Here is a 27,405-nt window from a genome sequence, read left to right as displayed (position 1 = left end):
ATAAGGTTTCCATATAGAATTCTGGATATAAGTAGTATTGTTTTCTTAATTGAAAATTGTATAAAACAGTGTCTGATTTTTGGGATAACATGCCTCTACTAATTTAGTGGTGAGTCATGCTTTTCCTAGGAAATAAAAGGAGAAATAACAATGGGATAGTCTGGGATTTATTTCATTAACCTATATATCTGCAAAGGTGGAATGCTAGCTGAAGAAGATAGGAGATGATATAATATGTGGTCTTTTGTGACAGGCTTCTTTCACTTAGCATATTTTAAAGGGTCATATATATTGTAGCATTATCAGTACCTCATTCCTTTTTAGGACAATAACATTCCAGATTTTATTTGTTCATTAGTTAATGGACATTTGGGTTGTTTCACTTTTCAGCTTATGAATAATGCTATAATTATGTTAATATAATTTATAATATATTCACTAATTGTATATAATAATACATGAATATAAATATATATAATAATACATGATATATATAATAATTATAATAATTGTATGAAGTAAGGGTCTAGCTTCATTCTTTTGTACGTGCCTATCCAGATGTCCCAGACCATTTGTTGGGAAGACTATTCTTTCCCCATTGAATGGTCTTGGCACCCTTGTTGAAAATTAGCTGGTCATAGATGTATGCATTTACTTCTCGACTCGTAGTTCTGTTTCAGTGATCTATATGTCTGTTCTTAAGCTAGTACCAGACTGTCTTGATTACTGTTGCTTTGTTGCTAGTTTTCAAATCAGGAAGAAAGAGTCCTCTTATTTCAAGATTGTCTATTCTAGATTCTTGCAATTTCATATGAATTTTAGATTTGGCTTGTCAGTTTCTACGGGAGGTTAACTGGGATTTTGTTGGTGATTGGGTTGAATCTGAAAGGTCATTTGAGGAGTATTGCCATCTTAATGTGAAATACTCCCATCCAGGAACATGAGGTTTTCCCCCATTTACTTATATCTTTTAATTTCTCTCAGATGTTTTGTAGTTTGCATAATGTTTTACACTTTTGTTAAATTTATTTTTTTGATGATATTATAAACAAAGTTTTCTTAATTTCATTTTCAGATTGTTCATTGGAAATTTGCAGAAATACAATTGATTTCTGTATATTGATCTTGTGTCCTGCAGCCTTGTTCAACTCATTTATTAGTTCCAATAGCTTTTTAATGGATTATTTAGAGTTTTCTATATACAGAATCATGTCATCTGCAAATGGTGATAGTTTTACTTCTTTTCCAGTCTGAGTACCTTTTCTCTCTTTTTCTTGGCTAGTTGCCTTGGTGTCTCCAGTACACAGTGTTGAGTGATAAGAGCAGACATTCTTTTTCCTGATTTTTAGGGGAGAAAGCATCAAGTTTTTCACCGCTATGTATGATGTTAGTTGTAGGAGTTTTGGTAGATATTTTAAAATCAAATTCAGGAAGCCAGGAAGTTCTTCTCTATTTCTAGTCTGCTGGGAGGTTTTTGTTTGTTTGTTTGTTTGTTTTTAAATTGTGAATTGATGTTGGATTTTGTCAAATTGTTTTTTGCCTCTTTTGATATGATCATGTGACTTTTCTTTAGCCTATTGATGTGATGTTTATGTTATTTATGTTTATGATGTGATGATTATGTTATTCATATTTTTAAAAACTATTGATTGTCAGCCTTGCATCCTGGAATAAATCCCACTTAGTTGTGGTGTATAAGTCTTTTTATACATTGCTGATTTTAATTTGCTAATATTTTGTTGAATATTTTTGCACCTGTGTTCATGAGAAGTTGGTCTGTAGTTTTTCTTACTTGTGACATCTTTAGCTGATTTTGTTATTCAGATAATACCATAGAGTGAGTTAGGAAGTCCTGCTTCTACTTCCTGGAAGAGCTTATAGAGAAATGGTGTTATTTCTTCCTTAAGTGTTCGGTAGATTTCACTGGTGAAACTCTGGGCTTGATTCAGTCTTTTTTAGAAGGTTATTAATTATTGATTAAATTTCTTAAGTAGATATAGACCTGTTTAGATGATCTATTTTTTTTGTGTTTGTGTTTGCTAGTTTGTGTCTTTCAAAGAATTGGTCCAGTCCAACTAAGTTATCAAAATTGTGGGCATAGAGTTGTTCTTAATATTTCTTTACTATCTTTTTGGTGTCCATGGAATTGGTAGTTTTGTCTCCTCTTTGATTTCCAATATTATTAATTTATCTTTTCTCTCTCAAATTAGTTTCATTGATCTTTTCAGAGTACCAGCTTTTGGTTTCATTGATTTTTTTTCCCCTTTCTGATGTCCTGTTTTCTTCTTTTCAGTTTTATTTGTTTCTGCTCTAGTTCTGCTTGCTTTAAGTTAGTTATATTGCTGTTCATTTCTAGTTTGCTAAGGTGGAAATTTAGATGACTGGTTTTAGATCTTTCTTCTTTCCTATTGTGTGCACCCAATGCTATTCTCCTCTAAGCACTGTTTTTATTGCATTTCACCGATTTTCATAAGTTGTATTTTTGTTTTATTCAAAATACTTAAAAATTTCTATTGAGACTATTCTTTGACCCATGTGCCTTTATTTAAACCTTTTTTTGTGGACAACAAATTGTTGGGTCTTTTTTTTTTTAAATCTATGTGACAGTTTCTGTCTTTTAATTGGTTTATTTAGATCATGCACATCTAAAGCGATTATTGATATAGTTGGATTAATATCTCCCACATTTGCAACTATTTTATTTGTCGTACCTGTTCTTTGTTTCTTTTTTTTTTTTATCTTGTTCTCTTTTTTTGCCATCTGTAACTTTAATTGAGCATTTTACATGATTTCATTTTCTATCATCTCTGACTATATCCATTATACTTCTTTAAAAATTGTTTTTAGTGGTCCTGGGGTTTGCAACATACAGTTACAACTAATCTAAGTTTACTTTAGAATAATACTATTCTAAAATACTAGTGCAGGTACCTTATGGTGGAGTATTCCCAGTGCATCCGTCCTGTCCCTTGTAATACTGCTGTTGTTCATTTCCCCTATCTATATACCATAATCACCCAGTACATTATTGCTATTACTACTTTGAACACACAGTTGAATAAAAGGTTTTATTTTACCTTCTAGTCCTTTTCTGACACTCTGTATATGTATGTCTTGAGTTTCTGAATTTGTATTATTTTCTTTCTCTTTGAAGAACTTTTAACATTTCTTGCAAGGCAGGTGTACTGGTGACTGTCTCCCTTAGTTTTTGTGTGAGGAAGTCTTTTTTTCTCCTTCACATTTGTAGGATAACTTCACAGGATACAGAATTTTAGGTTGGTTGCTTTTTTCCTTTCAGCACTTTAAATATTTCACTCCACTTTCTTCCTGTTTGCGTGGTTTCTGATGAGAAGTCCAAAGTAATTCTTATCTTTGTTCTTCTACAGGTGAAGTGTTTTTTGTCTCTGGCTTCTTTCAGGATTTCCATTTTGTCTTTGTTAATTTTGCAGCTATGCTGATAATGCCTGGTGTAGATTTTCTGGTATTTGTCCTTTTGGTATTCTCTGACCTTGGATCTGTTGTTTGGTATCTGTCATTAATTTTAGAAAATTCTCAGCCATTATTACTTCTGATTTTTCTCTTATTCCCTTCCTTCTCTTTTCTCCTGATATTTCCATTACACCTATAGATGCCTTTTATAATTGTTCCATGGTTCTTGGATGGTCTATTCTGTTATTCTTATCCTTTTTTCTTAATGCATTTTATTTGGGGAAGTTTTCATTGACATATCCTCCAGTTCACTGTTTCTTTCTTGGGTGTATCCAGTCTGTGGGTAAGTGCATCAAAGGCATTTTTAATTTGTATTACTGTGTTTTTGAAATCTTGCATTTTCTTTTGATTATTTTTTAGAGTTTCCATCTGTCTGTTTGTATTACCTGTTTTTACATATTGTCTACTTTTTTCAGTAGAGCCCTTAACATATTATTCCTAGTTATTTTAAAATTACTCTCTTACATTCCAACATTTGCATCTCATCTGAGTCTGCTTCTGATGCTTGCTTTGTCTCATCAGTCTGTTTTTTTCTGCTTCTTGGCATGGCTTGTTATTTTGTTGTTTTTGAAAGCCGGACACAAACTATCAGTTAATAGGAACTGAAGAATTAGACTTTTAGTGTGACGTTTTATGTTACTCTAGCAAGGAGATGAGTTGTATTTAATGTTTTCTGTAACTGTAGGCCCCAGAGACTTCAGTTTCCTCTCATTCCCCATTATCTTTGGGTTTCCTTAAGAACTTCTTAAATAGCACCTATGTCTTGCAGCTTTCCCAGTTGTAATCCATCATCGTCATATTGGACCCCTATTGGATCTGTATTTGTGTGGTGGTAAGATGTGGGGGAAAGGAAGCATTATATCATTTTATGGTTAAATTGCAGTTTTTTAAGTGGTTCTAAGTCCCCAGGCAATGATCTTCAGAAGTGGTTCTTAACTTTTTTTCTGCCTTACAGAGACAGGAAGGCTAGAAGAGGGGTTTCCAGTTGGTGAATTGCCCTTCCCGAGGGTCAGATAAAGCTCTGGAAAGGTAGTTTGCCTTGGAGGGAAGGCCTTTGTTATGGGGACTGCTCTGGGTGTATGCAATTCAAAGTGGTTCTTTTCCCCTCCTGGGTGTATTTAGAAATGGTTTTTGTTGCCCATTCCCTACCAGAGTTCTGAGAGAAGTTTTCTCATATCTTTACCTTGAGAACCTTAGGGAGCTTCTAGAGGTAAAACCCAGGAAAGTAGGGGCCTTCTAAGATTGAGCCTCCAGGAGTTCTTAACTGTCATACTAGTCTCCTCTCAGCTTCCAGCAGTTTGTCCAGTTTACCATTTAAGTGTTCTTACCAGTTGGTCCAGCAGCTTGTTACTGGTAAACGACCTCAGCTTGTGATTCTTGTTTTTTATTAAACATTTTTTTTTTTTTTTTTTTTTAAGATTTTACTGGGGTAGGGGAACAGGACTTTTATTAGGGAACAGTTTGTACTTCTGGGACTTTTTCCAAGTCAAGTTGTCCTTTCAATCTTATTTGCGGAGGGCGCAGCTCACTGGCCCATGTGGGAATTGAACTGGCAACCCCGTTGCCCAGAGCTTGTGCTCTAACCAACCGAGCCACCCGTCCGCCCCAGCTTGTGATTCTTTGTATTTGCCCATGTCTCCAGATTTGGGGGTGACAATTTGTGCTGTGACCTCAGTCTCTGAACTAAGAAAGAAAAATCATTCATTTTCAGTTCGTTCAGCTTTTTTCTTGTTGTGAGGAAGGGAGTGATTGTTGGATTTTGACATGGGATAATTGAAACTGTAGTGTCCAGTAGAAGACTATCAAGTCAAATCTCCATGTCAAACCTTTATTTAAATCACTAGAGGTATGTCCCCTTTTTGTTCTGGTAGCACTCAACTACACTTTTTAAAGAAAATTGTGGTTAAAAAGTGCCTAATGAAACTTATCATTTTATCCTTTTTTAAGTATATAGTTTAGTGGCATTAAGTATATTCATATTATTGTGCAGCCATCTTCCCCAATCTATTCCAGAACGTTTCCATCTTTCCAAACTGAAACTCTGTACCCATTAAACTCCCCATCCCCCCCCATTCCCTCAGTCTCTATGAGTTTGACTACTTTAGGTACCTCATGTAAGTAGAATCATGCAATAGATGTTATTTTGTGTCTGGCTTATTTGACTTAGTAATGTCTTCAAGTCAAGGACACCTTTTAAACAGAACCTTTAAAAAAATTATTCTTTTTTAGTGTGTATCTAAGTTAATAGAGTTGTCCTTTGAGCTTGTGGCTTGGTAAGTTAGTCATGTTAGGCATCTATTTGTCTAGTCTCAAAAGGGAGGAGTTGAACGGGATTTGTAAGATGTTAGGCAGTTTTAAACTGTTTTTAAGAGTCTAATGTTTCTTAATTTGTTCTAGGACTTGCAGAGTATATACATATTCAGATGAAAACACTGCATTTTGCTCAGTGGTCAGAATGTGTATACCACTCATTCTATCCATGAATTTGGGTATTGAGTGTTAATAATCTACCTCCTGAATTAGGTACTAGTTTTATACAGGCTGCATTTCTTCATCTGTGGTGTTTTTGTGGAGAATGCCTCACAAGTATGAAGGCTCTCTTTTATTATAGTGTTGCTTGGATCTTTAATTTCATACTTTTTGTTTCTTTCCTCCTAGCCGTGATGAGTTATTATGGCTTCTGGATGGGCCTTTATTTTTCTAGCCCACCCGTTGTTGGAGTCAGGAGGCCTACAGGCAGGGAGCTCCCTGTGCTTTGATACATGGAGATGATACCTGGCTGGACCACCAGCTCTGTGTTTAAAGTGTACCTAGCTCTTGTTTCACTTTGTTTCTAGGGAATGCTATCTTTCCTTTGGTGAAATAAGAATTTCTTATTATTTAGAGTAGATAGGGGTTATTTATTGTTGGCAATTGTATTACATTAGTAAGCTTATGTTTATTTACTATAGTATTTGGCTACATTTAAATTTCAGGTATTATCGGGTTGCCTTTGTAATTGAGATTTAGTCTATAACAGTCTTCTCTTTCCCTTTTTATTTTACTGGAGAAATAAGGTTATTTTTGGAATTTTGACTTTTAAGGCCTTTTTTGGTCCCCACAGATTACTGTTTTTCAAGTTCTAGGTTTGCTTTTAGTAACTTATGACAGTAAACAGTATCTGTTACAGTGAAGCTGCTTCTAGAATTCCCTAGAATGCTCTTTGAGGGCAAGAATGTTTATGGCAAGAATGTTCATTCTTTTTTTTTTTTTAATTTTTTTATTGGGGAATATTGGGGAACAGTGTGTTTCTCCAGGGCCCATCAGCTGCAAGTCAAGTAGTTGTCCTTCAGTCTAGCTGTGGAGGGCACAGATCGGCTCCAAGTCCAGTCGCCGTTTTCAATTGTTAGTTGCAGGGGGCGCAGCCCATCATCCCATGTGGGAATTGAACCAGCAACCCTATTTTTAAGAGCTCACACTCTAACCACCTGAGCCATCCCACCGCCCAAGAATGTTTGTTCTTGTTCTCTGCTGTGTCCTTGGAACCTAGAACAGTAGCTGGCACATGGTAGGGCTTCAATAAATATTTGTGGAATGAATGTGAATGTATTTTATAAAAGTTAATCAGTATTCATTATGTTAGAGAAATAGCAGACTTTTTCTAATTTTGAAATATCAAAACTTACTAGTTTTTTTTGTTGCTGTTGGTTTTTTTATTGGGGAAGGGGAACAGGACTTTATTGGGGAACAGTGTGTATTTTTTCCAGGATGTTTTCCAAGTTGTTGTTCTTTCAATCTTAGTTGTGGAGGGCGCAGCTCAGCTCCAGGTCCAGTTGCCGTTGCTAGTTGTAGCGGGCACAGCCCACCATCCCTTGTGGGAGTCGAACCAGCAACCTTGTGGTTGAGAGGATGCACTCCAACCAACTGAGCCATCTGGGAGCTCAGTGGCAGCTCAGCTCAAGGTGCCGTCTTCAATCATTAGTTGCAGGGGGCGTTGCCCACCATCCCTTGCGGGAAATCAAACTGGCAACCTTGTGGTTGAGAGCCCACGCTCCAACCAACTGAGCCATCCGGGAGCTCAGTGGCAGCTCAGCTCGAGGTGCCATGTTCAATCATTAGTTGCACGGGGCGCTGCCCACCATCCCTTGCAGGAAATCGAACCTGGCAACCTGGTGGTTGAGAGCCCACTGGCCCATGTGGGAATTGAACCGACAGCCTTCGGAGTTAGGAGCAAAGAGCTCCAACCACCTGAGCCACCGGGCCGGCCCCAAAACTTACTAGTTTTGATTAGCTAGTTTCTCTGATTTACCTTTTCATCCTTTTATTGCCCAATCAATTTAGTGTTTTTTAAACATTTCCCTTACAGGGTAAATAAGAAGAGATGATATATAGATTTTTTTTTTTTTAAAATGAGATACCATTTCTTTTTAAAGTTTCTTTTGGAGAGGGTAAGGTTAACAAATATGCTAGGCTGATTTCAGTCATCTATACTTTAAAAAATTTATTTTTTCTGTCTGTGTAATTGTGTTATTTCTAGGAATAATAAAAAGGATCGTATTGTTTCCATATCTCTTACCCATGCTCAAAAGGGAACTCAGAGAAGCTTAATAATGAAATTTAGGGCTGGCCCGGTGGCTCAGATGGTTTGAGCTCCGTGCTCCTAACTCCAAAGGCTGCCGGGTTCGATTCCCACATGGGCCAGTGGGCTCTCAACCACAAGGTTGCCAGTTCAATTCCTCGAGTCCCGCACAAGGGATGGTGGGCTCTGCCCCCTGCAACTAAGATTGAACACGGCACCTTGAGCTGAGCTGCCGCTGAGCTCCCTAATGGCTCAATTGGTTGGAGCGCGTCCTCGCAACCACAAGGTTGCCGGTTCGACTCCTGCAAGGGATGGTGGGCTGCGCCCCCTGCAACTAGCAACGGCAACTGGACCTGGAGCTGAGCTGTGCCCTCCACAACTAAGACTGAAAGGACAACAACTTGACTTGGAAAAAAGTCCTGGAAAGTACACACTGTTGCCCAATAAAGTCCTGTTAAAAAAAAAGTGGCAATTACAAAAAAAAAAAAAAAAAAATGCTAATAATGAAATTTAAAGGTATTAATTTAATGAACAAATATTGTGACTGCCTACTACAAGCCAGGCACTAGTCTGTTTTCTGAGTAAAAAACAAAACAAAACAAAACAAAACTTCTTTCTTCATGGAACTGAAGAGATAGAGAAACAATGTAAATAAGTAAAATGTAGACTAAAAACAGATTAACAGGGTAGGTTTTAAAAAATTATTTGTGTAGGTTGGACCCTTTAAAAATAATTAGTTCGTTAAGTACAACTCTGACATTGTTGGGGAATGAAATGCCACATGCGAGAGCAAGGGACTTTCGTGGAGCAAGTTGGTAAACAAAGATGGAGTTTACAGCTGGTGCGCTCCAGACTCACACAACCGCAGTACAAAGCTATATAAAGGTAGCTACCTGTGGTGTCAGTGATATGCTTTAAGAGTTCAGAAAAGTTGGAGTTTCTTGACTGCTGGCTCAGTCTGTGCAGAGAACAGGTGGAACTAAGGTATAGATACTGATATGCTAAACAACATATGTATAGAGCAGTAGTGACTTTTGGGTATGGTAGAAACAGGAAGGTGTGTGGTGGTGACGGGGAGACTGACGGAGAATATCAGGAGCAGAGACAGGAAAAGTAAATTAAAGGTCGATTATTTGCAACAGCTCTCCAGATGGTCCTACAGGTAATAGGGAGCCACGGATGACTTTTTGGCATGACAGAGGCATGATTCCATTTCTTGCTGAGAAATTTAAGTGACCATGGGAAGGGAGGGTTGGAGGGATCTGTGTGGCGCATCCGAAATACAGTTCAGAGGCAGGACCACCATTGGGCTTATCTAGGGGGTACCACTGATTTTCTAATCCCTGGGAAGGGTGTCTACTGACGCACAAGTCCATAGTATGTAGTGTGACTGGAGTTGTGCCATGTGTCAGCCTGTGACCAAAAGAGATGAGGGCCTCAGTAGAAGCGCTTCCAAGAGAATTTTGTAATTGATAGGATTGGTAACCTCCTGGGGATGGGAGTTCTGTGGAATAATAATTATAATAGATGGTTTGAAGTATAAAGCTGATCTTCACATTAGGTGATGGTCTGGACGACACTTTTCCCTCCCTTATACCTTCTTTTCATAAATTGCTTCATCTCTCACTGCGCCTACCCTAACATCTTTCCTCCACCCCTGATTTGAGCTTTGTTATCTGTTTTGGACTATACATCCAAGCTTATTAGAAGTCTTGCTGAAGCAGGAATTTTCCCTATGAAATACTTTGAGTAAAGGGTATGTGGGCTTTAAGCATACTGAAGTGTAGGGATCTTGATATTTGTCAGGTGCTCATTTATTTTATCCCAGATTTAATTTTCTAGATATATTACCTTATGATATATGTACTTTTACATTATTTAATAATATTTAATTGTAGCAATTTAGCCTTGTGGTTTTAGTTAAAACATTTTATTGTGGAAAATTTTAAACATACCCCAAAATAGCATAGTATAATGAACCCCAGTGTACCTGTCAACATCTTGTTTTATCTGTTTTCCTCATTGCTCTTTTATTCTCCCTCATCCCCCACACTGGAAATTTTTTTTAAATTAAAGTTTATTAGGGTGATAATGGTTAGTAAAATTACATAGATTTCAGGTGTACAATTCTGTATTACATCGTCTATATATCACATTGTGTGCTCACCACCCAGAGTCAGTTCTCCTTCCATCACCATATATTTGGAGTATTTTTAAGCAAATGCCAGGTATATCCTTTCACCATAAATACTTGTGTATTTAACAGATAAGGACTCATTATTATTTTTAACACAACCTCAATACCGTTATCACACCAACGATCAACTTGATCCTGATTTAACAGCATCTCATATACCCACTCTGGGTTCAGATTTCCCTTTTGGTTTTGCAAAATACTTTTTTACAATTGGATGGTTTGAATCAGATTCCCGACAAGTCTTGTGGTTATTTTAAAGTCGATATTTTTTAAAAATAAAATTTAAGACAGTGTGAACACATTTTAGTATAAGCTATTCTAAAAGATCAGTACTGTTTTTGACAGCCATTCTGTTTGGAACTTAGTTTTGCTTATCTGTATAAGAGATGTCAAAATAGATGGTATCTATTTTTTATGATTTTAAAACATAGGAAATTTTTCCAAAATGGGGAAAAGTGGAAGCATATCTAGAAGTATAGTGAGTGAAAATATGAGCAGATTAGAGAAGGTTCAGGTCCGTAGCAGAGAGTACATCTAAGACAAACCACCTCTGATGGGATTTAGAACTGTTTTTGTAATTGTGTAATGTTGGTGTATTTTATCTCTCTCCACTTAACCTTCCTCATCTGTAAAATAAAGAGTGGGTGATTTCTTACATTGTTTTTTGTTCTTAATTATTTGTGTTTTATTTTACTTTCATGCTTGACTTTAACAGGATTCTCAAAGTTGGATTGGCGGAAACAATGAACCATTGACTGGCTTTACATGGCGAGGCGGTTGCGAAAGAGAAACCACAGGCATACAAGTCTGGAATGAAGTGTTTGTGATCGACAGACCTAATGGAACAAAAGTAAAATTCTCTTTGTACTTTTTTTACTGTGTTTTTCTCCCATATTCTTTCTTGAGCTATTTTCTGATGTTAAAGATCAAAATAACATAGAACTATTAATGTCTGATAACTAACATACCACGTGTCCCTGAAAATAAGACCTAGCCATACCATCAGCTCTAATGTGTCTTTTGGAGCAAAAATTAATATAAGACCTGGTATTATATTATACCTGGTCTTATATAAGACCGGGTCTTATATTAAAATAATACTGGATCTTATATTAATTTTTGCTCCAAAAGATGCATTAGAGCTGATGGTCCGGTTAGGTCTTATTTTTGGAGAAACACAGTATATAGATTATTATGTCAAAATGTTTGACATATTGCACTTAGAGTACTTTTCATGACTTAATTACTAATTTTGACATTTATCATTTTACATTTGATGTTTTTAGTCACTATTGAAGAATATTTTACTAAGTATTTTAAACTTTTATTCCTAGGTGGCTGTGCTGCTAATGGATACCCAGGGTGCCTTTGATAGCCAGTCAACTATCAAAGACTGTGCAACAGTGTTTGCTCTCAGCACTATGACCAGCTCTGTCCAGGTGAGATAACGAGATGACTGGCATGATCAGGTCAGATAAACCTAATACCTCCGTTTTTTTCTCAAAATGGCTTTTGATTGAAGGAAAAAAAGGATAAAATTAGAGCTATTTACATTTCTTATTGGTCATTTATATTTCATGCTTGTTGTTCTGGCTCACAATGTGAAATTTCATACTTTGAATGCTTACCAAGGAAGCAATAAACCAATAACCAGTCGCTTTGGTTTTTTCATCATAGCATCTGATGCTTTTTTTTAAAAAAGGAAAAGGTATTATTGCATGTTATCCTTAATTGAATTTAGTCATGTGGTTGCCAGATACAGTAAGGGGTAGAATATATCTTTGTTTTTGGCCAAACCAACAACCAACCAACAAAACAAACAAAAAAATCCAAGTAATTAGTTTTCTACTTGATGTGTATGGCAACTAGTACTTGATTATTTGAATTAATGGAGATAGAGTTAAATATGAATTTATAAGAATTAATTACAGTAAGAATTAAGAATCAATTCATATTTAACTTTGGAACCCTAAGTGATGTTTTTATAATAAACTAAGGACTTACAGCACCTGTTTCATTTAGAAAAGGGTAAAATCCTTTCTGTTTTCCACTTATTTTATACCTTATCTAATTGTGTCTGGTGTGCGATGAAGTTCTACTTTCTTCAGGGTAGGCCATTTCTTTTCTGTATAATGTAGATAATTTGACTGAATTAAAACACACTTCATTTTTAAAATTTCTTTACTTTCTTTTTTCTGAGATTATCTGTGGTTAATACTTCTGGATGAAAAATGAATTATTGAAGTATGATGGTTAGGCCCAGCTGGTGATGATGTATCCAGAAGTATATTTGCAAATGTAAAAAAAAGTATGTGCTCTTCCTGACATAAGAAATGTTTCTTCTTGGTGGTGGATTATAAGTGATACTGTCACAGTGTTTTGGAAGTTTTGTAATGCTTTCCAGTAATTTCTGGAACATAATGACCAATCTCTATTAAGTTCCCATTCCCATCCTTTCTCAATTTGAGATATCTAGCTATCAGAGTGGAAAGAAGTTTGGGATATTATGAGATAAAAGGAGAGTACTTTCAGCCTGACTTCTGTTTATTGTAGAGCTGGGATATCTGTCACTGTCAATTAAATGATGTGATTGGGTACTCTCAAAATCTCTTTTTTCCATTTTGTTCTACCTCTTTTTCTCTGATCTTACAAGGTGGCAGAACTGCCGCTCTCTTAAGGCAAGCAGAAGCCACATCTTTGTGTTTATATCATTGCATTATAGCCCTTCAGATTAGCTAGCTCTGTGGCTTGCCTTAAATTATAATGTGGGGAGTTCTCTGTCCTAAAACTTGTACTTTGGTGTTCTCTTGTTTATTCAAGTTTGTGATAGTAGGAGGCCTAGTTTTAGACAACCACTTAAGGCCACTCAGCTACTTTCTTATCTATAAAATGAGGGGTTTACCTATTTTGCCTTTCTCACTTGTGGTTGTGGTGTGCAGTCAGATATGAGCTCTAAATGAGATAATTGCATAAAAAAGTACTTGGTAAACTATAAATAATAAAAAATTTAAAAGTATGTGTGTATATCGGTATTATGTATTTAATTTATTGCTTTCTTCCTGATCTTTGAGGCTAGATTTCTTACACCTTCCTTACATAAGCTATCTGGCTGATAGATCAATGGCAAATTGATCCTTTGTCATTTATTTTTTTCAACAAATAATTATTGACCATCTATTAGTACAACACAGTATGCTAAATTCTACTAATGGTCTAAATAAACAAATCGTCTTCTCTCATTGCTGTTTGCAACCTGGCCTTGACAATGAAAGGATCTGGACCTCTTCTAAAAACTAGGGCCCATGTGGGTAAAAATAGATTAGTCGTGCTTTTAGGTTTTAAATTTAAAACTAGAGTTTAATCACTTCAGTCATTAATTACTTTTTAAGTACCTTTTTAGAGTTAGTCAGCTGAGAATATCATTTTAATTTTGTTGACCTATATTGGCTGTTTATATTCTTGACCTAGTGATTCAGCTAGATTAACACTTATTTGCTATTAGAACAAATTGTTCTATTTTTGGAATAACCCTGTTTTCTTAGACGTAGAGGTGACATCTGTGGACACCCACTTTTGAAGGCCTAGGTCACCTTTTGAAGACCTGAATCAAGAGCTGGACCCAGTGAATCTTTCCTCCAATTTTCCTTTCTTGAGAGTACTTAGTCTTTACATTATCAGCTCTGGTGTTTGTGCCTTGGAAAGCTTCATTAAAAATTCTGGAAAGGGCAAGAGTGCCACCTACTGTTATTTTTTTTCAATTACCACAGGCCAGTAAAATTTCCATGTTAAATTATTTAGACTGATGAGTTTACTTAACTAAAAAGAGAACCATATTAGAATTGATGGTAGTCGAGACACCCACTGAATAACTATAAACTATAGAGGGTGCCAAAAAAATGTACACACATTTTAAGAAAGGAAAAAACTGTGTTAAAATTGTAATACTCAATATATACAGGTAACAAAAGATGAATACAAGTCATGTGTATACATATTTTTGGCACCCCCGGTATATACTGTAATTGTATCGGGAAGGAATTTATCTTTTAAAGCTATGCTCCTCACATTCATTGACTTAGAAAAATAATTGTGGAAACTTCACTTTTTAAAAAAAGTGACCATTTCACAACATTAAAGTAACTTTGAGAAGGAGAAAAAGAAACTACATAATACACTTTTTTTTCTTAACGTCTGCCACTCCATATGCTTGTATTCATGATTTTTACAGTTTACCACCACTGCTTCCCTCTTAATATTTTATCCTGGCTGTTAAGGGAAAAAAAGTATCCTTTTCATGTACCATTGTTTAAGATAGTGGCTAAGTGATTCATTTGTGCTGAGGTATAAAATGGCCATTATTTCCACAAGTAAAGTTATACATAGCTGGGTATTGAAAATAAAATGCTAATAAAAATTTTGTTTTTTGACATTTGTTTTAACAGGTATATAATTTGTCTCAGAATATTCAAGAAGATGATCTTCAACACTTGCAGGTACGAATGTCTCAAAAAATGTATATCAAAGTATTGAAAATTTAATTCCTACTTTATTTTGACTTTATATCTAGAAGCCTATAATATTATAAGATTGCATATTGTATGATTTCAAACTGATATGACTTAACTTTTTATTAACTTATTAATTAAATTTTAATATATACCCAGTCAGTTAGAAAAATTAATGCTTGCCTTTCAAATGATTTTGAAGGCTCTGGCATTTGGTAGTCTGATATGGAACAGCTTTACAGATGTCTTTCAATCTCTCTGGGGCCATTATTTTAAATAACTTGATTTAATAGTTATTTACAGAATACGGCAGACTTGCAATGGAAGAAATCTACCAGAAACCATTTCAGGTAAATAAATATTTTATCATTTTTTAAAAGTTACCCATGCAAAATTATCACACCACCTCATCTTGTAGCTGAAGACACGAGGATATTACAGTAAACTCATTTTTAGCAACAGATTCAGCGAAATTAGCTGAATGCTAATTTAGTTGATACTAATTTATGGTAATGTCATCACCAACTTATTATCAGTAGTAGGCTAACAGGATAGGAGATAGAACAAATGAATATGTATTGATTCTTAATACTTAGATTAAGAGGTTAATAATGTTTCTCTTAATTAGATGTTATTTAATTCCAAAACAAGACAGTCACTTAAATTTCTTTTAACATGATAAACTACTTCAAAATATAGCTTTTTTATGGTATAGTACACGTTGAGGTTAGTCCTGTTATTTATTTTGGTTTCATATAGAAAGTTCCAGAATTTATTATCTCTCTCCTCCTTCTCCAACCCCTCTATCCCCATGTTTTTTATTCCTTTTAAATGCTAGGTATAGAATATAAAGGCAGAAATTAACCTGGGTGGAGTTACTTTAGAAGCTTTGCTTGCTTCTTGGAATCCTTTCATGACAGATTAAAAGAACAAAGCTAATTTATCAGTTGACATTAGTGCTATTTGGTCAGTTGTGTTACAGTAGGTGAGAATGACTCCACCCTATTTGCTAGTCAGTGTGAAGTCCTTCCTGTGTGATAGCATTGCTGGTGATTTTTAGCATGAGTGGGTTTGCATTGATTCTGCCTCAGTCTTGTCTGGCTCAGAGAATCACTTATGAAATATTTGGGCAGTTTATGGCTTCATTTTTATGTATAAGGGTGAAATATATTCTACTTGGCCTATTTTAGTTTTTCTGAACTGGGGTAATTCTGCCCCTAAAAGGACTTTTGCCAATGTCTGGAGACAATTTTGCCTGTCACAGTTTTGGGAGTGGGGAGAGGTTAATGCTACTGGCATCTAATGTGCCAGTAGGGCTGTTCAGCATCCAACAGTGCACAGGGCAGCCGGGCACAAGTACCAGAATGTCAGCAGCGCTGCGGTTGAGACACCTGAGGATATAGGAACAAAAAATTCTGTGGAAAATTAGGTTAGTTGGTCTTCTAGTTATACAATTTTGACTTAAAATTGTGATGTGTATGCCCTGGTATGCCTTTTGTTTATTAAAAAACAATCCTGTATTCTTGTGATGACGCTTTATACATAGTGAGGTTTGCAAATGGAGGCAATTGCTTGGTATAGGGGTTGGGGGTGTTGTTGGTTTAGGTAGGCCCTTGATATAGCTATGAACAGTATTAACCATTTTGTTACTATATCTTTTGATAAAGATTGTTTAGGGGAGTTAGGGAGGCTTTAATTGTTCAAGTGATTTTTTGTAAAATTTTATAAGAAATGATTTTTTTTCTGTGTATAGACATTAATGTTTTTGATTCGAGATTGGAGTTATCCTTATGAACATGCATATGGTTTGGAAGGTGGAAAACAATTCCTTGAAAAGAGATTGCAGGTAAGCCCCCGTTTCTTAGAGAAGAGAGCATAAGCATCAAGCCAGGTAAAGGAGTGGGCTGCCTGCACTGCTGCGTAGACTATCAATCTCTGTCATTGGGATAAATTGAGTATCCCAAGTAGCCCAGATGACTCCATACATAATTGATGAAAAGTAAATTGGTAGCACTCCTGCCAAAGAGGACAATGCCCTCAAATAGAAATGAAGGGACAAATATTTCTCTCCAGAGTGAACTGCCCCCCTCAGTAAATCAATATTCAAAGGATAAAAGTTTGAAGGAGACTAACCTTTTGGACCTACGTAGATGGTGTGCATGTCTTCTCTTTCTGGCCCAGCTGAGCTTCTGAGCGTTTGGGAGAGCCTGGATAATAAATACAGTGTGCATGCGTTGGATGATGTGAGACCCTCTCTCCAAGGAATACTGTCTCAGAATGACAGCATTAGAGCTAGAAAAGGGATCGTAAACCTCATCTAGTTCAGTCTTATGTACATACCATGACACTGGAACCAAGAAAAATGACTTGCGTTTTGGTCACTTAACTAATTATTGATAACTGGGACTAGAACCCAAATATCTAGACTCCAGTCCCATGAAATATGCCACACCAGACATTCCTGGGAAATAATCTCACCGACATGATCCTACATTCCTAAAGGCACCCTCCCATGGAAGTATTTGGGGAACACTCAGGTCAGATACTACGCATCCACTCACATACACAAAAGAAACATAAAGGTCCCTTTATGCATAAGTAAGAGGGCTCTCTCTTTTCGTTAATAAATTTTGTTTGCCTGTGCAATGATGCATTTAGTTTCTCAACCATGTTCAAAGAGTTGGGGTACAATGTAATTTTATTATTCCCAAAATAAGATTAAAACCAATTCCTCATTTTTGGATTATTTGAAAGGAATTTCTAGACCCCGCTGTCAGAGATAATTTCAGTCATCAAGAGTTTTCTCTGGTTTCTTTAGAAGAAATTAGCATAAAGCACATCAGTCATAGACTAAACTCGGAATTATGTACTGCAAAGACAAGGTTTTTTAATGTCTTATTGAAGTGATACAGAAAAGTGCTCAAATCATAAGTGTGCAGCTTGATGAATTTGTACAAATTAAACATAGTCATGTAACCAGTACCCAGAAGCACCACCCTCCATCCACTGACCCCTTCCCACCCCATAAACCCTCTGCTGTTATCCTGACCTCTTGACAGGCTTTGTTTGTTTTTGTATTTTTTATGAAAGAAATCACAGTATGTGCTTGTTTGTGTCTAGCTTCTTTTGCCCAATATTATGTTTCTGAGATTAATCCATATTGTTGCATGTAGTTTTTGTTTATTCTTATTGCTATGCAGTATTCCATTGTGTGAGTGGACAGTTTTTCCTTTCTACTCTTGATGGAGATTTAGGTAGTTTCCAGGTTTTGTTGATTATGAATGGTGTATGTTTTGCATGTGTGTTTTTAGAATAGTTTTTGAGAAGAGTCTTTGAGAGAGTATATTGGGATAAGTAGTTATTAAAAATCTAAATTTAGGGTTTTCTTCCAAAAATACATAGCAATCTCTCTTCTCAAAACACTGATAACTACGTGGTTTAATCACAAATAATCATTTGGAGTGAGTGCTAAAATCCTAATAAATTCTAAGGTTCTTTGAACTGCACTGGAGTGTTTCACTTTGTTATTTCTCTCAGGGGCTGACCTTTTATTTGTAGGCAAATTAATACTTTGTTTTTCTCTTCGCCATTATAAGTACTTTAAAGGCAAATTCTTAATTTATTATCTGGTTTATAAATAACAACCACAACTTGTTATTTTGGTGTTAGATATTGTGATCATTAATTATTATTTTTTCATATCCTTGTCAGCTAACATGGCAATGAACATCTTTTCTGGGTTAAGACAAAGTGGGGTCTTAGTAAAAATTTATATTGTCAAAAAACACCTATCTGGAATAGCATTTGAGTTAAGTGTGTATGCATGTGAGTATGTGTATATGTTTTCTTTAAAAAAATTTTTTTCTCCTGTTTGCACCTTCACTCTGTCTCCTTCTGCCCTCAGGTAAAACAAAATCAACACGAAGAACTACAGAATGTAAGGAAGCACATTCACAATTGTTTCTCAAATCTTGGTTGCTTCCTTTTACCACATCCTGGTCTTAAAGTTGCAACTAATCCTAGTTTTGATGGGAGATTGAAAGGTGGGAATTCCCATTCTTGCTAAAATCAGAACTTATTTTTTAGGGGCTGAAAAGTTTTTTTTTTAAATACATGATTCCTTACATTTTCTGTCTTGTACTGGAGGACATTTAGATGCATTGTTAATGCTGTGATTGTAAAACTCTCTGGTCTAGTTTTTCATTGTTTTTTCTTTCCAAACAGCTAGCATATTGATTAACGTGTTCTAATGCGGTCTGCTGCTCAGCACCAATGTCTTAAAAATTCTGAAGGCTGAGAACATTTCAATGTTTCATCTGATTACTTTCTGCTGAAAAGCTTTACCAAATATTTTGTTGATGTAATCAGATTTAAGCCTCTGTTTCAGGGGTGATAGTATAATTTTTTGTGTATGTTTTCGGATTATTTAGAGCATGGTGATAAAAAGCTTGAGGTTTGATGAAATTTGTAGTATGGCTGGAAAAACAAAAATCTAGTATTAAAATTTAATACAATTTCATGAATTATTTGCCATCTGAAAAGGGTAGGTTAGTTAATACTTAATGTGGGATTTGTTTGGGTAGTCCACAATTTGTTTTATTTATTATTTGAGTGAAGAGAATTCTTGGGGGATAAGGAGAAATGGGGTAGTAGAGTGGAGGGGGGATGTATGTTTTTCTAGGAGATAATGACGTGTTTGGATACGTTTTTAAAATGAATCTACTTTAGTAATACATGCTGTGAACTCTTATTTCATGAAACAGAATTTTACGAACTCTTACCAATGGGGACTTCTTTACTTTTTTTTTTTGACTAATATGTTGACTAATTTCGTGTCCACTAGATATTGATGAAGACTTTAAACGAGAGCTTCGAAATCTGGTTCCATTGTTGCTTGCCCCTGAAAATTTGGTAGAAAAGGAGATAAGTGGATCTAAAGTCACTTGTAGAGATCTTGTAGAATACTTTAAGGTAGGAAAACTCTTATATTAAATGACTTTGTCTAACTTAGAAATATAGGTGACTTAAAACTCATTTATATGTACAAGAAATTTCTTATCTAAAGCAAAAGAGTAAAATTTATGATTTATTTTTCTGCCTCAAATTGGGTGTATCAATATTTAAGGATATTTAAGATTAGCAGACAACTTGTATCTTCTAGACAGTGATTTTATTTGTTTACGGAATTATCCTACTTGTTCTCCAGCTCTGATATGGAAAGAAAAACCATTTACCATTATTGTTGTAATACAGCTCTATCATTTGTGAATGATGATAGGTATTGGGATCACAATTCTGCATGTCCGATTCTTACAAAAGCCTTCTCCCAGGGTTCTGAGGACTTGATAAGAGCAGCTAAAAGTATCAAAACTGGTTTCTGAGCTCAACTAAATTATTCATACATGTTTTTTCCTCTGCTCTTCTCTAGTCTTTATAGTTTGATTGCCAGAGCAAGACCCTTATGGGAGATTATATTTATTCATTGTAGTTATAGATAGGTAGAAGGGAAAATACAGTTAACCAGGAATGTGTTTTTGGTCATTTTCATACTATCTTTGTTTAGTTATGAATTAATTTAGAGTCAGGAGAAAGTTCAGCTGAAAAGTTCCTATATGGCCTTACTAAAAACTTCCATCTTGCCTTCTTACTCTTAAACCACAATTATGTAATTTTTTTTCTTGAACTGAAATACAATTTAAGCTGGTCAAAGTAAAATACTGAATTAAAATATTTTCTAACATTTAGTTGAAACCTTGGCAGTAGGGGAGAAGTATGGATTTCTTTTCATAAAGTAGATGACATTTTATATATGACTTCTAAATATGAGGTACAACTTTTATGCAAGTTGGGATTATATTTAGAATTGTTTCTGTAGGGCACTATTTGGCAACACAGGCATTTAATAATTTTGAGTTTAGGGTTAATTTTGTTGGCATGAGAGTAGATGATTTTTAAAGCCTAGACTTTCCTTCTAATAGTGTGAATCATTTTTATATTTAATGATTGTTTTTTCTTTGAGGATGTAGAGCCAAACTGCATAACCTACTAATCTAATGAGTCTTCTGTATTTTTAGGCTTACATTAAAATTTATCAAGGAGAGGAACTTCCACATCCAAAGTCCATGCTTCAGGTAGTGTCTGCATTGTACATATATTTATTTATGAAGGAGGAAAATCTTTGCTTTAGAGATAAATGCTGGAAACGGGGTGGTGCTTCTTTGCATGAGAATACATTTTAGATATTTAAGGCAAAGCATATCATGGGTCCTGAACTTTTTATATGATTTGTTTTGTAACTATAGATTACAGACCCTGCACACATATAGGCCACCAGAAGAAATAAGAATCCTCAGTACCTTCTCTTCAGTTGTTCGAAAAGTGTAGGAAAACTTCTTTGCAGAAGATAGCTTAATACGGGCCTCTCTGAACCAAGCTTCTTCTGTTCTCTGAGTCTTTAACAGTGAATGTTGTTTGAAATAAGGCTGATTTTCCCTTGGTATTAATGATTTAGAGCTGCTCCTAATGGGTTCTTTCTTTTTAAAAAATATGCTTTTTTGGGACAGTGTTATTTTAGCCTAGTTCATGTTTTTAAAGATTTCTCACATTGGGCAATTTCTCAGGTTTATAGTGGATTAAGCAGTATTTTCACATAAATCTCACCCAGTAACCTGTTTTGTGGTTTTAAAAATGTCTCTTGTGTAATACTGATTATGAGAGAGAGAACCATATGGATAATTCTTAATTCTTTACATCTGGAGATGTTTTAGGATGGTATCTATTTAATTCTCTGTAATTTCCTGAGCATATCTGGTATTTTCTGCAAACCCATTTTAACAAACCTACGCAAAACAAAATTAGGCAGGCAGTCCTATTAGAAGCAATTTTTATATCCTTTATACTGGTGTTCCCTCCCATTGGAAAGGAGAGCTGGAAATTGGTAATATATCCTCTGGTTCATTTTCGGACTTGTTCATTGTATATTAACTTATTGTTTTAATCAGAATTTATAGAGTCATCAGGTATTGTTTTGCATAAAATTGGTACATATTTTATTTTTTAGGCAACAGCTGAAGCTAATAATCTTGCTGCAGTAGCAGGAGCAAGAGAGATTTATTGCAAAAGTATGGAACAGGTTTGTAAATAAAACTTAAATTTGACACTAGAGTAAGATAGAAGATTTTTATATTTAAAATAAGTGAATTAATTTGTGCTCCTTATGTACTGTTATGTTACATCATTCCCTGATTTCCGTTTATCATCTCTGCTGGCAATAAAGTAAGAAAATAATTCACATAGTTAGAGTGCAGGATATGGGTGGTAAGTTATTACACAAGCCATACTGAAATATTTTCTGACACATGATTGAGCTGTTATTAGTAGCTTCTGATGTAAATAACATTAGGTCAAGGCCAGTCGCAATTTCTATGCTGAGTTTGCTAACTTGAACATCAAAGTACCTTTTTTATGTTATCTTTTACTCACTCTCTTGCCAGCAGTCTTTTGTACTCTTACGATGTATTGATGGGTCAAGTGAAGTCAGGTACAGATCGCAGTGTAATTTTTTTGTCTTTACTTGTATTAGTCATATTTGGAAATTTATTTTGCCTGAGTCAGTTAAACATATAAGAAATAAATAGGTTATAATTATGTGTGAGGTATTATGAACAAGTTTAAAACTGAACCATTAGTGGTTTGACTTTTTTAGACTGAAAACTATGAGAAGAGAGCTTTTGAGTGAGTTATTTCTAGCATGTAATCTGTCCTACTGTAACCGTGTCTGTACAGATATGTGGTGGGGACAAGCCTTACATTGCGCCTTCGGATCTGGAGCGAAAACACCTGGATCTCAAGGAAGTGGCGATTAAACAGTTTCGTTCAGTAAAAAAAATGGGTGGAGATGAATTCTGCCGTCGTTATCAGGACCAGCTGGAGGCTGAAATCGAAGAAACCTATGCAAATTTTATAAAGCACAATGATGGCAAAAATATCTTCTATGCTGCTCGTACCCCTGCCACGCTGTTTGCAGTCATGTTTGCTATGTATATAATCTCAGGACTGACTGGCTTCATCGGCCTGACCTCTATAGCCGTCTTGTGTAACCTTGTCATGGGGTTGGCACTGACTTCTCTTTGTACTTGGGCATATGTTAAATACTCTGGGGAGTTCAGAGAAATTGGAACAATGATTGATCAGATTGCTGAAACACTATGGGAACAGGTTGGTATCTATCTTTTGGTTTTTCAGTGACTAATTTCATCCCTGTGGTTCCCTCTCCCCTGCACACAGTATTTGCACACCTACTTTTCCTTTATATGAGGAATGTCAAAAGGATGTTTTCTGTTTTGTTTGGATGTATGATCTGGATATAAAGTATGAACAGGAGAGTGTTTTTTCTTTAAAATCGTAATTATAGAGTGCTTTGGTTGGCTTAAATCTGTAATATCCTTTGGATAGATTCTTAATCATAGGTCTGACCATACCAGACAATGGGCAGGGCAAGTCTCGTAAGGATTGTTTTTCTTTGAGAGAAGAAAATATCGGTGAAATAGTTACTAAGGTAAGGAAAAGAAAATCGGAAGTGCGGTGCTTTAGAAAAGCAAAAGAAGTTTCTTACTAATATTGGCAAGAAGCGATGCATGCTTATATGTTAGATGGTATTCGGGTGATCGTTGCCTTCTGTGAAGATAGTGATTTACTGTTGTACGAACTACAAGGAACAATCCTAGAAGGATTGCTTACAGCAAAAAAACTTGGTTTGACCTCTGTACTGTGGAAATGCTAATGAACAAAGCAAAGTGCTACAAACAGAACTAACTTCTCTTAATCATGCTCTTTAACTTCAACCAGAATTCACATCATAATCTTTTACCTCAAACCAGAAATCAAAAGTCGGGCCTGACAAGTATCTACTAAGGAAAGCGATGTTGTATATTGGCCAACTGTGTGTGTTGGAATTAATTGCCTGTGTTCAGAACATTCCATTTAAGGAGTTGTCATTAAATGATCATCGTGAAATACTTAAACATCATGTCAAGGACCAGAATGAAAGCTACAGTTATTACTGATGGACAATAGTATAGGCATTTTCAGATACCATTCTGGGCCCATGAAGTTTTGGGCTTATTTGACGATGTAGAATATGCAAGTTCATGTTGGTTTGGGTTTTAAATTCAAAGACTGATGAAGTAAGCCATTTTTTAAAGAAAGTTAATTGGATGTTGACTTTTCTTATAATAATGTCATTGTTATTTTACAAAGTGACGCACACTATATTAGTTTGGATTTTGTAAATATTCTTTAGAGAAATGCTTATTTGTCCAGATCTGATTTGGAAGCTTGTGTTTGGATATTCGTTAAATTTTTATCTCAAAATTCATACTCTTCATATTCCTTTGATATCTTCTAATAGAAGGTGGATAAAAAGCTATCACAACCTCACTTTAAAAAAATAGAAAATCAGTCATCTCCTGTGCAGCATTGATTTTAGGATTTTAGAGGTTCCATTATTACAAAACAATTAAGTGGAAGACACTAAGTGTGTGAAATTATTTTCAGTATAGTTGAGGTAAGATGGTCACTAGTCAGAGAAGATCTGTGCTATGTCAACAAACCTTGTCTAAATTTTTTTGCATTTCTCTTTTCTTTTGCTTCAGAGGAGTCCCAGGAAGGTGAGAAACCTACAAAGTCTCAAATTCTTGTAGTCTTAAACTCTTTTAACTTCAAGGCACTCTGAGTCATTCTCCTAACAAATCACTCCATGTTTTAGGTGTTTTCCAAACTGTTTGAAGTTACTAGACGTCGAATGGTTCATCGTGCTCTTTCATCAGCACAGCGACAGAGACTGTCATCCAACAATAACAAGAAGAAAAATTAGACAGTATTTTAAACTTTTTCTCTATCTGAAGTGTTCACACTTATACATGTAGGACAATAAGCAGGACCGTCTGGGCCGGTCTGCATAAATGCTGTATACATACCAGATTTGATGCTGCATATAGGGTATGGAATTGCACATCCATCTCATAGGAATTGTAAATGGTTTGAATAAGAAGAAAGTGATTTTTGTTGCATTTAAAATGTCTTAACTGCATTATTTGTAGCATCATAACATTTTTTGGGAGAAGCGTCTTTTTATTTCCCACATTCCTGGTTATTTTCTTCATTGCTTTGAATTGAATTTTTATATCTATTTTTATATGTAACTCTTTTTTTACCTCATGTTTTTATTTGTTTTGCACATTTCTCATACCACAGGTATTGAAGCCCCTGGGTGATAATTTGATGGAGGAAAACATAAGGCAGTCTGTAACAAACTCTATCAAAGCAGGCCTGACTGACCAGGTGTCTCATCATGCCCGGTTAAAGACAGACTGACAGTTCATCTCCTCATGGACTCCACTCTCCCTTTTTTTCATGCTTGCTGTACAATGAGAACTCAAATAAAAATAAACCAAAGTTTACAATCAACTGTAGAAGTAGTTTAGTATAACTGGCTTCACAGATGGCTGCCACAGAGTGTGAAAATTGTTTGTTGGTTTTAAGATTTCTGTTCACGGCTCCTAAGGCGTGAAGATTGGCTAAGGAGCATTAGTTTATCATGCACATTTGTGCCATGTTTAATTCTTTTTTTTTCCTTTTTAATCTAATGTTAGTGAAATTTGTCTTATGTAAAAGGATATTTCAGGGATATATTTTAAGAAATCTATTTAGAGTCTCTAACACAGTGTCCCATTGAAATTTTAATTTTTGGAGAAGGTATGAATCACTGTATCAAGAATCAGATTGGAATGACAATGAAGCCTTTATTGAGCCACTACATTTAAAGTATATATTGCTTTACTGCCTTCAATACCAGTATTACATAAATGCATGTGTCAGAAACTTCACAGAAATCACAGGACAACTCTTGTAGCTAAGAAAGTGATTCTGAGGTGTACATTTGTCTTGCCTTTTCAAATTTATAAACCTGCCCTAAAAGGAGATGCATATTTGGGAAACTGAACTGTCATTATGCAGTTTAGCCTTCATGTACATAAAATATGCCATTAATTTTATTGGGGGAGAAATTCCATCCAAAATTGTTGCCTACAGCTATGAGTTAAGAGTGTCTGTACATTGTGTAGTTTTTATTTTCTAAAATCACAGATAGGGCATGTATATGAATTATAAATATATAAATAACAATTTTGTATTAAAAGTTTTGTAGTTTATGGCAAAATCTGGTTCTGTGGTAGGCTAATAAGTACAGTCCCTGTGAAGGAATGTTTGTGGCTCATGTCAGTGTGTGAATGCATAGACAATTTGAAGTTTTTGATATATTTGTGATATTTATCTTGAACACTGCAATCTCACCCCCCAAGGGAATCCAATGGGAATGTTTATCGTGACTTTGTCCTCTGTTGCATTTTAAAGTTTTTATTTCCTGTAATTTATTTTCAGTACATAATTAAAAATTTGTTGTATATATACAATGAAACTTGTGATTCTTTTTTAAGGAATTCTTCAAGTATGTATTTCATTACATAAATCATATTTGTTTATACTGAAAAGAGCATGAGCAGGAAACACCCAAGTGAGAGCTCTAAGGTATTGTACCTCATAGCTAAGCTTGTAAAAAGTTATTTTTCTTTGTCTGTCTTTGTTAGGGAAAACTTGTGATTAGCCTAGGTATAGCTGGGGATTTATTAATTTCTTTCTTTTTGTATGTGTGGTATATGTAAGGCTAACATTTTTGCAATACTTTTGTAGCTTTCTTTTTGAACACAAAGCACCTGGTTTGGTTTTTAAGTGAAGAAAATTCAGATGTTGAGTTGCATGCCTGAAAGCTCTAAATTTACTTTGGTTGATATATCTCTTTTCCCCCTTTCAACTCCTGTTTTTATATGGATTGTATTTGTTTCCATCTGTATTAAATTGCTACCAACTCATCTGTTCTTAAACTTAAAAAATCCACCTGAAAAGTGTGTCTTTTTATTTCTTCTACCACCCTGTTTATGAATGCTGTGGACTGTTTTTATGAATGAAAAAATAAAAAGTTTGTTGTATAATAGCAATTTTTCTGAAATTAAAGACATAGCTTACTTTTTTTTTTTTTAACTAAAGAGTTGTGAAATCTAGACCATTGGATTTCTTAGTATTTCTTGTTGGAAAGAGTGAGTTTTCTCCAGAGAAGATATACTTCTATAAAGGATTCCAAGAAAGCACTTAGGTTTCAGCTGGAAGATTCTGTACATTGTTAAGCAAGAAGCAATAAAAAGGGGATTAAAGACAAACTCAAAACTGTTGACTGAATAACTTTGGTGTTAGTATATTTTCTGTGATACAGTATTTTAGTCATCTATATTACAAGGTGGGTTTTTAAAAAGAAATACTCAATGGCAAACGATTTATTTTCCTAATTAAATAATTTACTTTTGTGGAAGGGACAATCATTTGTGACCCGCTATTGAGCATTCCGTATGTATTTCTCATGAAGATAGCTAGTCAGCCTTCCTTCAGTGGACATACTCTTATTTATTTGTAGAACTGAATAGCAGTATTTCACTTTGTTTTGAAAGATTTTTTTAAAAATATAGCTAACATACAATATTATATTAGTTTCAGGTGTACATCAGTTATTCAACAGTACACACCTAGCACTAAATAGAGTTATTACC

At 35.1% G+C, this 27,405-nt stretch overlaps 1 protein-coding gene across 4 annotated transcripts in view; it reads left to right on the top strand.

Moving 5' to 3' along the window:
* The window catches only part of ATL2 (atlastin GTPase 2), an 85,153-nt gene extending 58,355 nt beyond the window's left edge, over positions 1–26,798 (top strand). For 2 of the 4 annotated variants that reach the window (XM_019742240.2, XM_019742227.2), the window contains exons 3-14: positions 10,960–11,094; positions 11,579–11,683; positions 14,687–14,737; positions 15,043–15,099; positions 16,503–16,595; positions 18,654–18,792; positions 19,593–19,720; positions 20,824–20,880; positions 21,810–21,881; positions 22,535–22,966; positions 24,403–24,417; positions 24,516–24,766. In XM_019742240.2, coding sequence (XP_019597799.1) covers positions 10,960–11,094; positions 11,579–11,683; positions 14,687–14,737; positions 15,043–15,099; positions 16,503–16,595; positions 18,654–18,792; positions 19,593–19,720; positions 20,824–20,880; positions 21,810–21,881; positions 22,535–22,966; positions 24,403–24,417; positions 24,516–24,623 — 1,392 coding nt within the window. In that variant the 3' untranslated portion in view covers positions 24,624–24,766. Of the gene's footprint in view, positions 1–10,959; positions 11,095–11,578; positions 11,684–14,686; positions 14,738–15,042; positions 15,100–16,502; positions 16,596–18,653; positions 18,793–19,592; positions 19,721–20,823; positions 20,881–21,809; positions 21,882–22,534; positions 22,967–24,402; positions 24,418–24,515; positions 24,767–25,003 lie in introns of those variants that run through there. The other 2 variants (XM_019742232.2, XM_074331904.1) reach the window with 2 other exon arrangements.
* The last annotated feature ends 607 nt before the right edge of the window (positions 26,799–27,405 follow it).

This window comes from Rhinolophus sinicus, linkage group LG05, assembly GCF_036562045.2.
Source record: "Rhinolophus sinicus isolate RSC01 linkage group LG05, ASM3656204v1, whole genome shotgun sequence".
Taxonomy (NCBI): Eukaryota; Metazoa; Chordata; class Mammalia; order Chiroptera; family Rhinolophidae; genus Rhinolophus; species Rhinolophus sinicus.
This window is presented reverse-complemented; position numbering and strand designations above follow the sequence as displayed.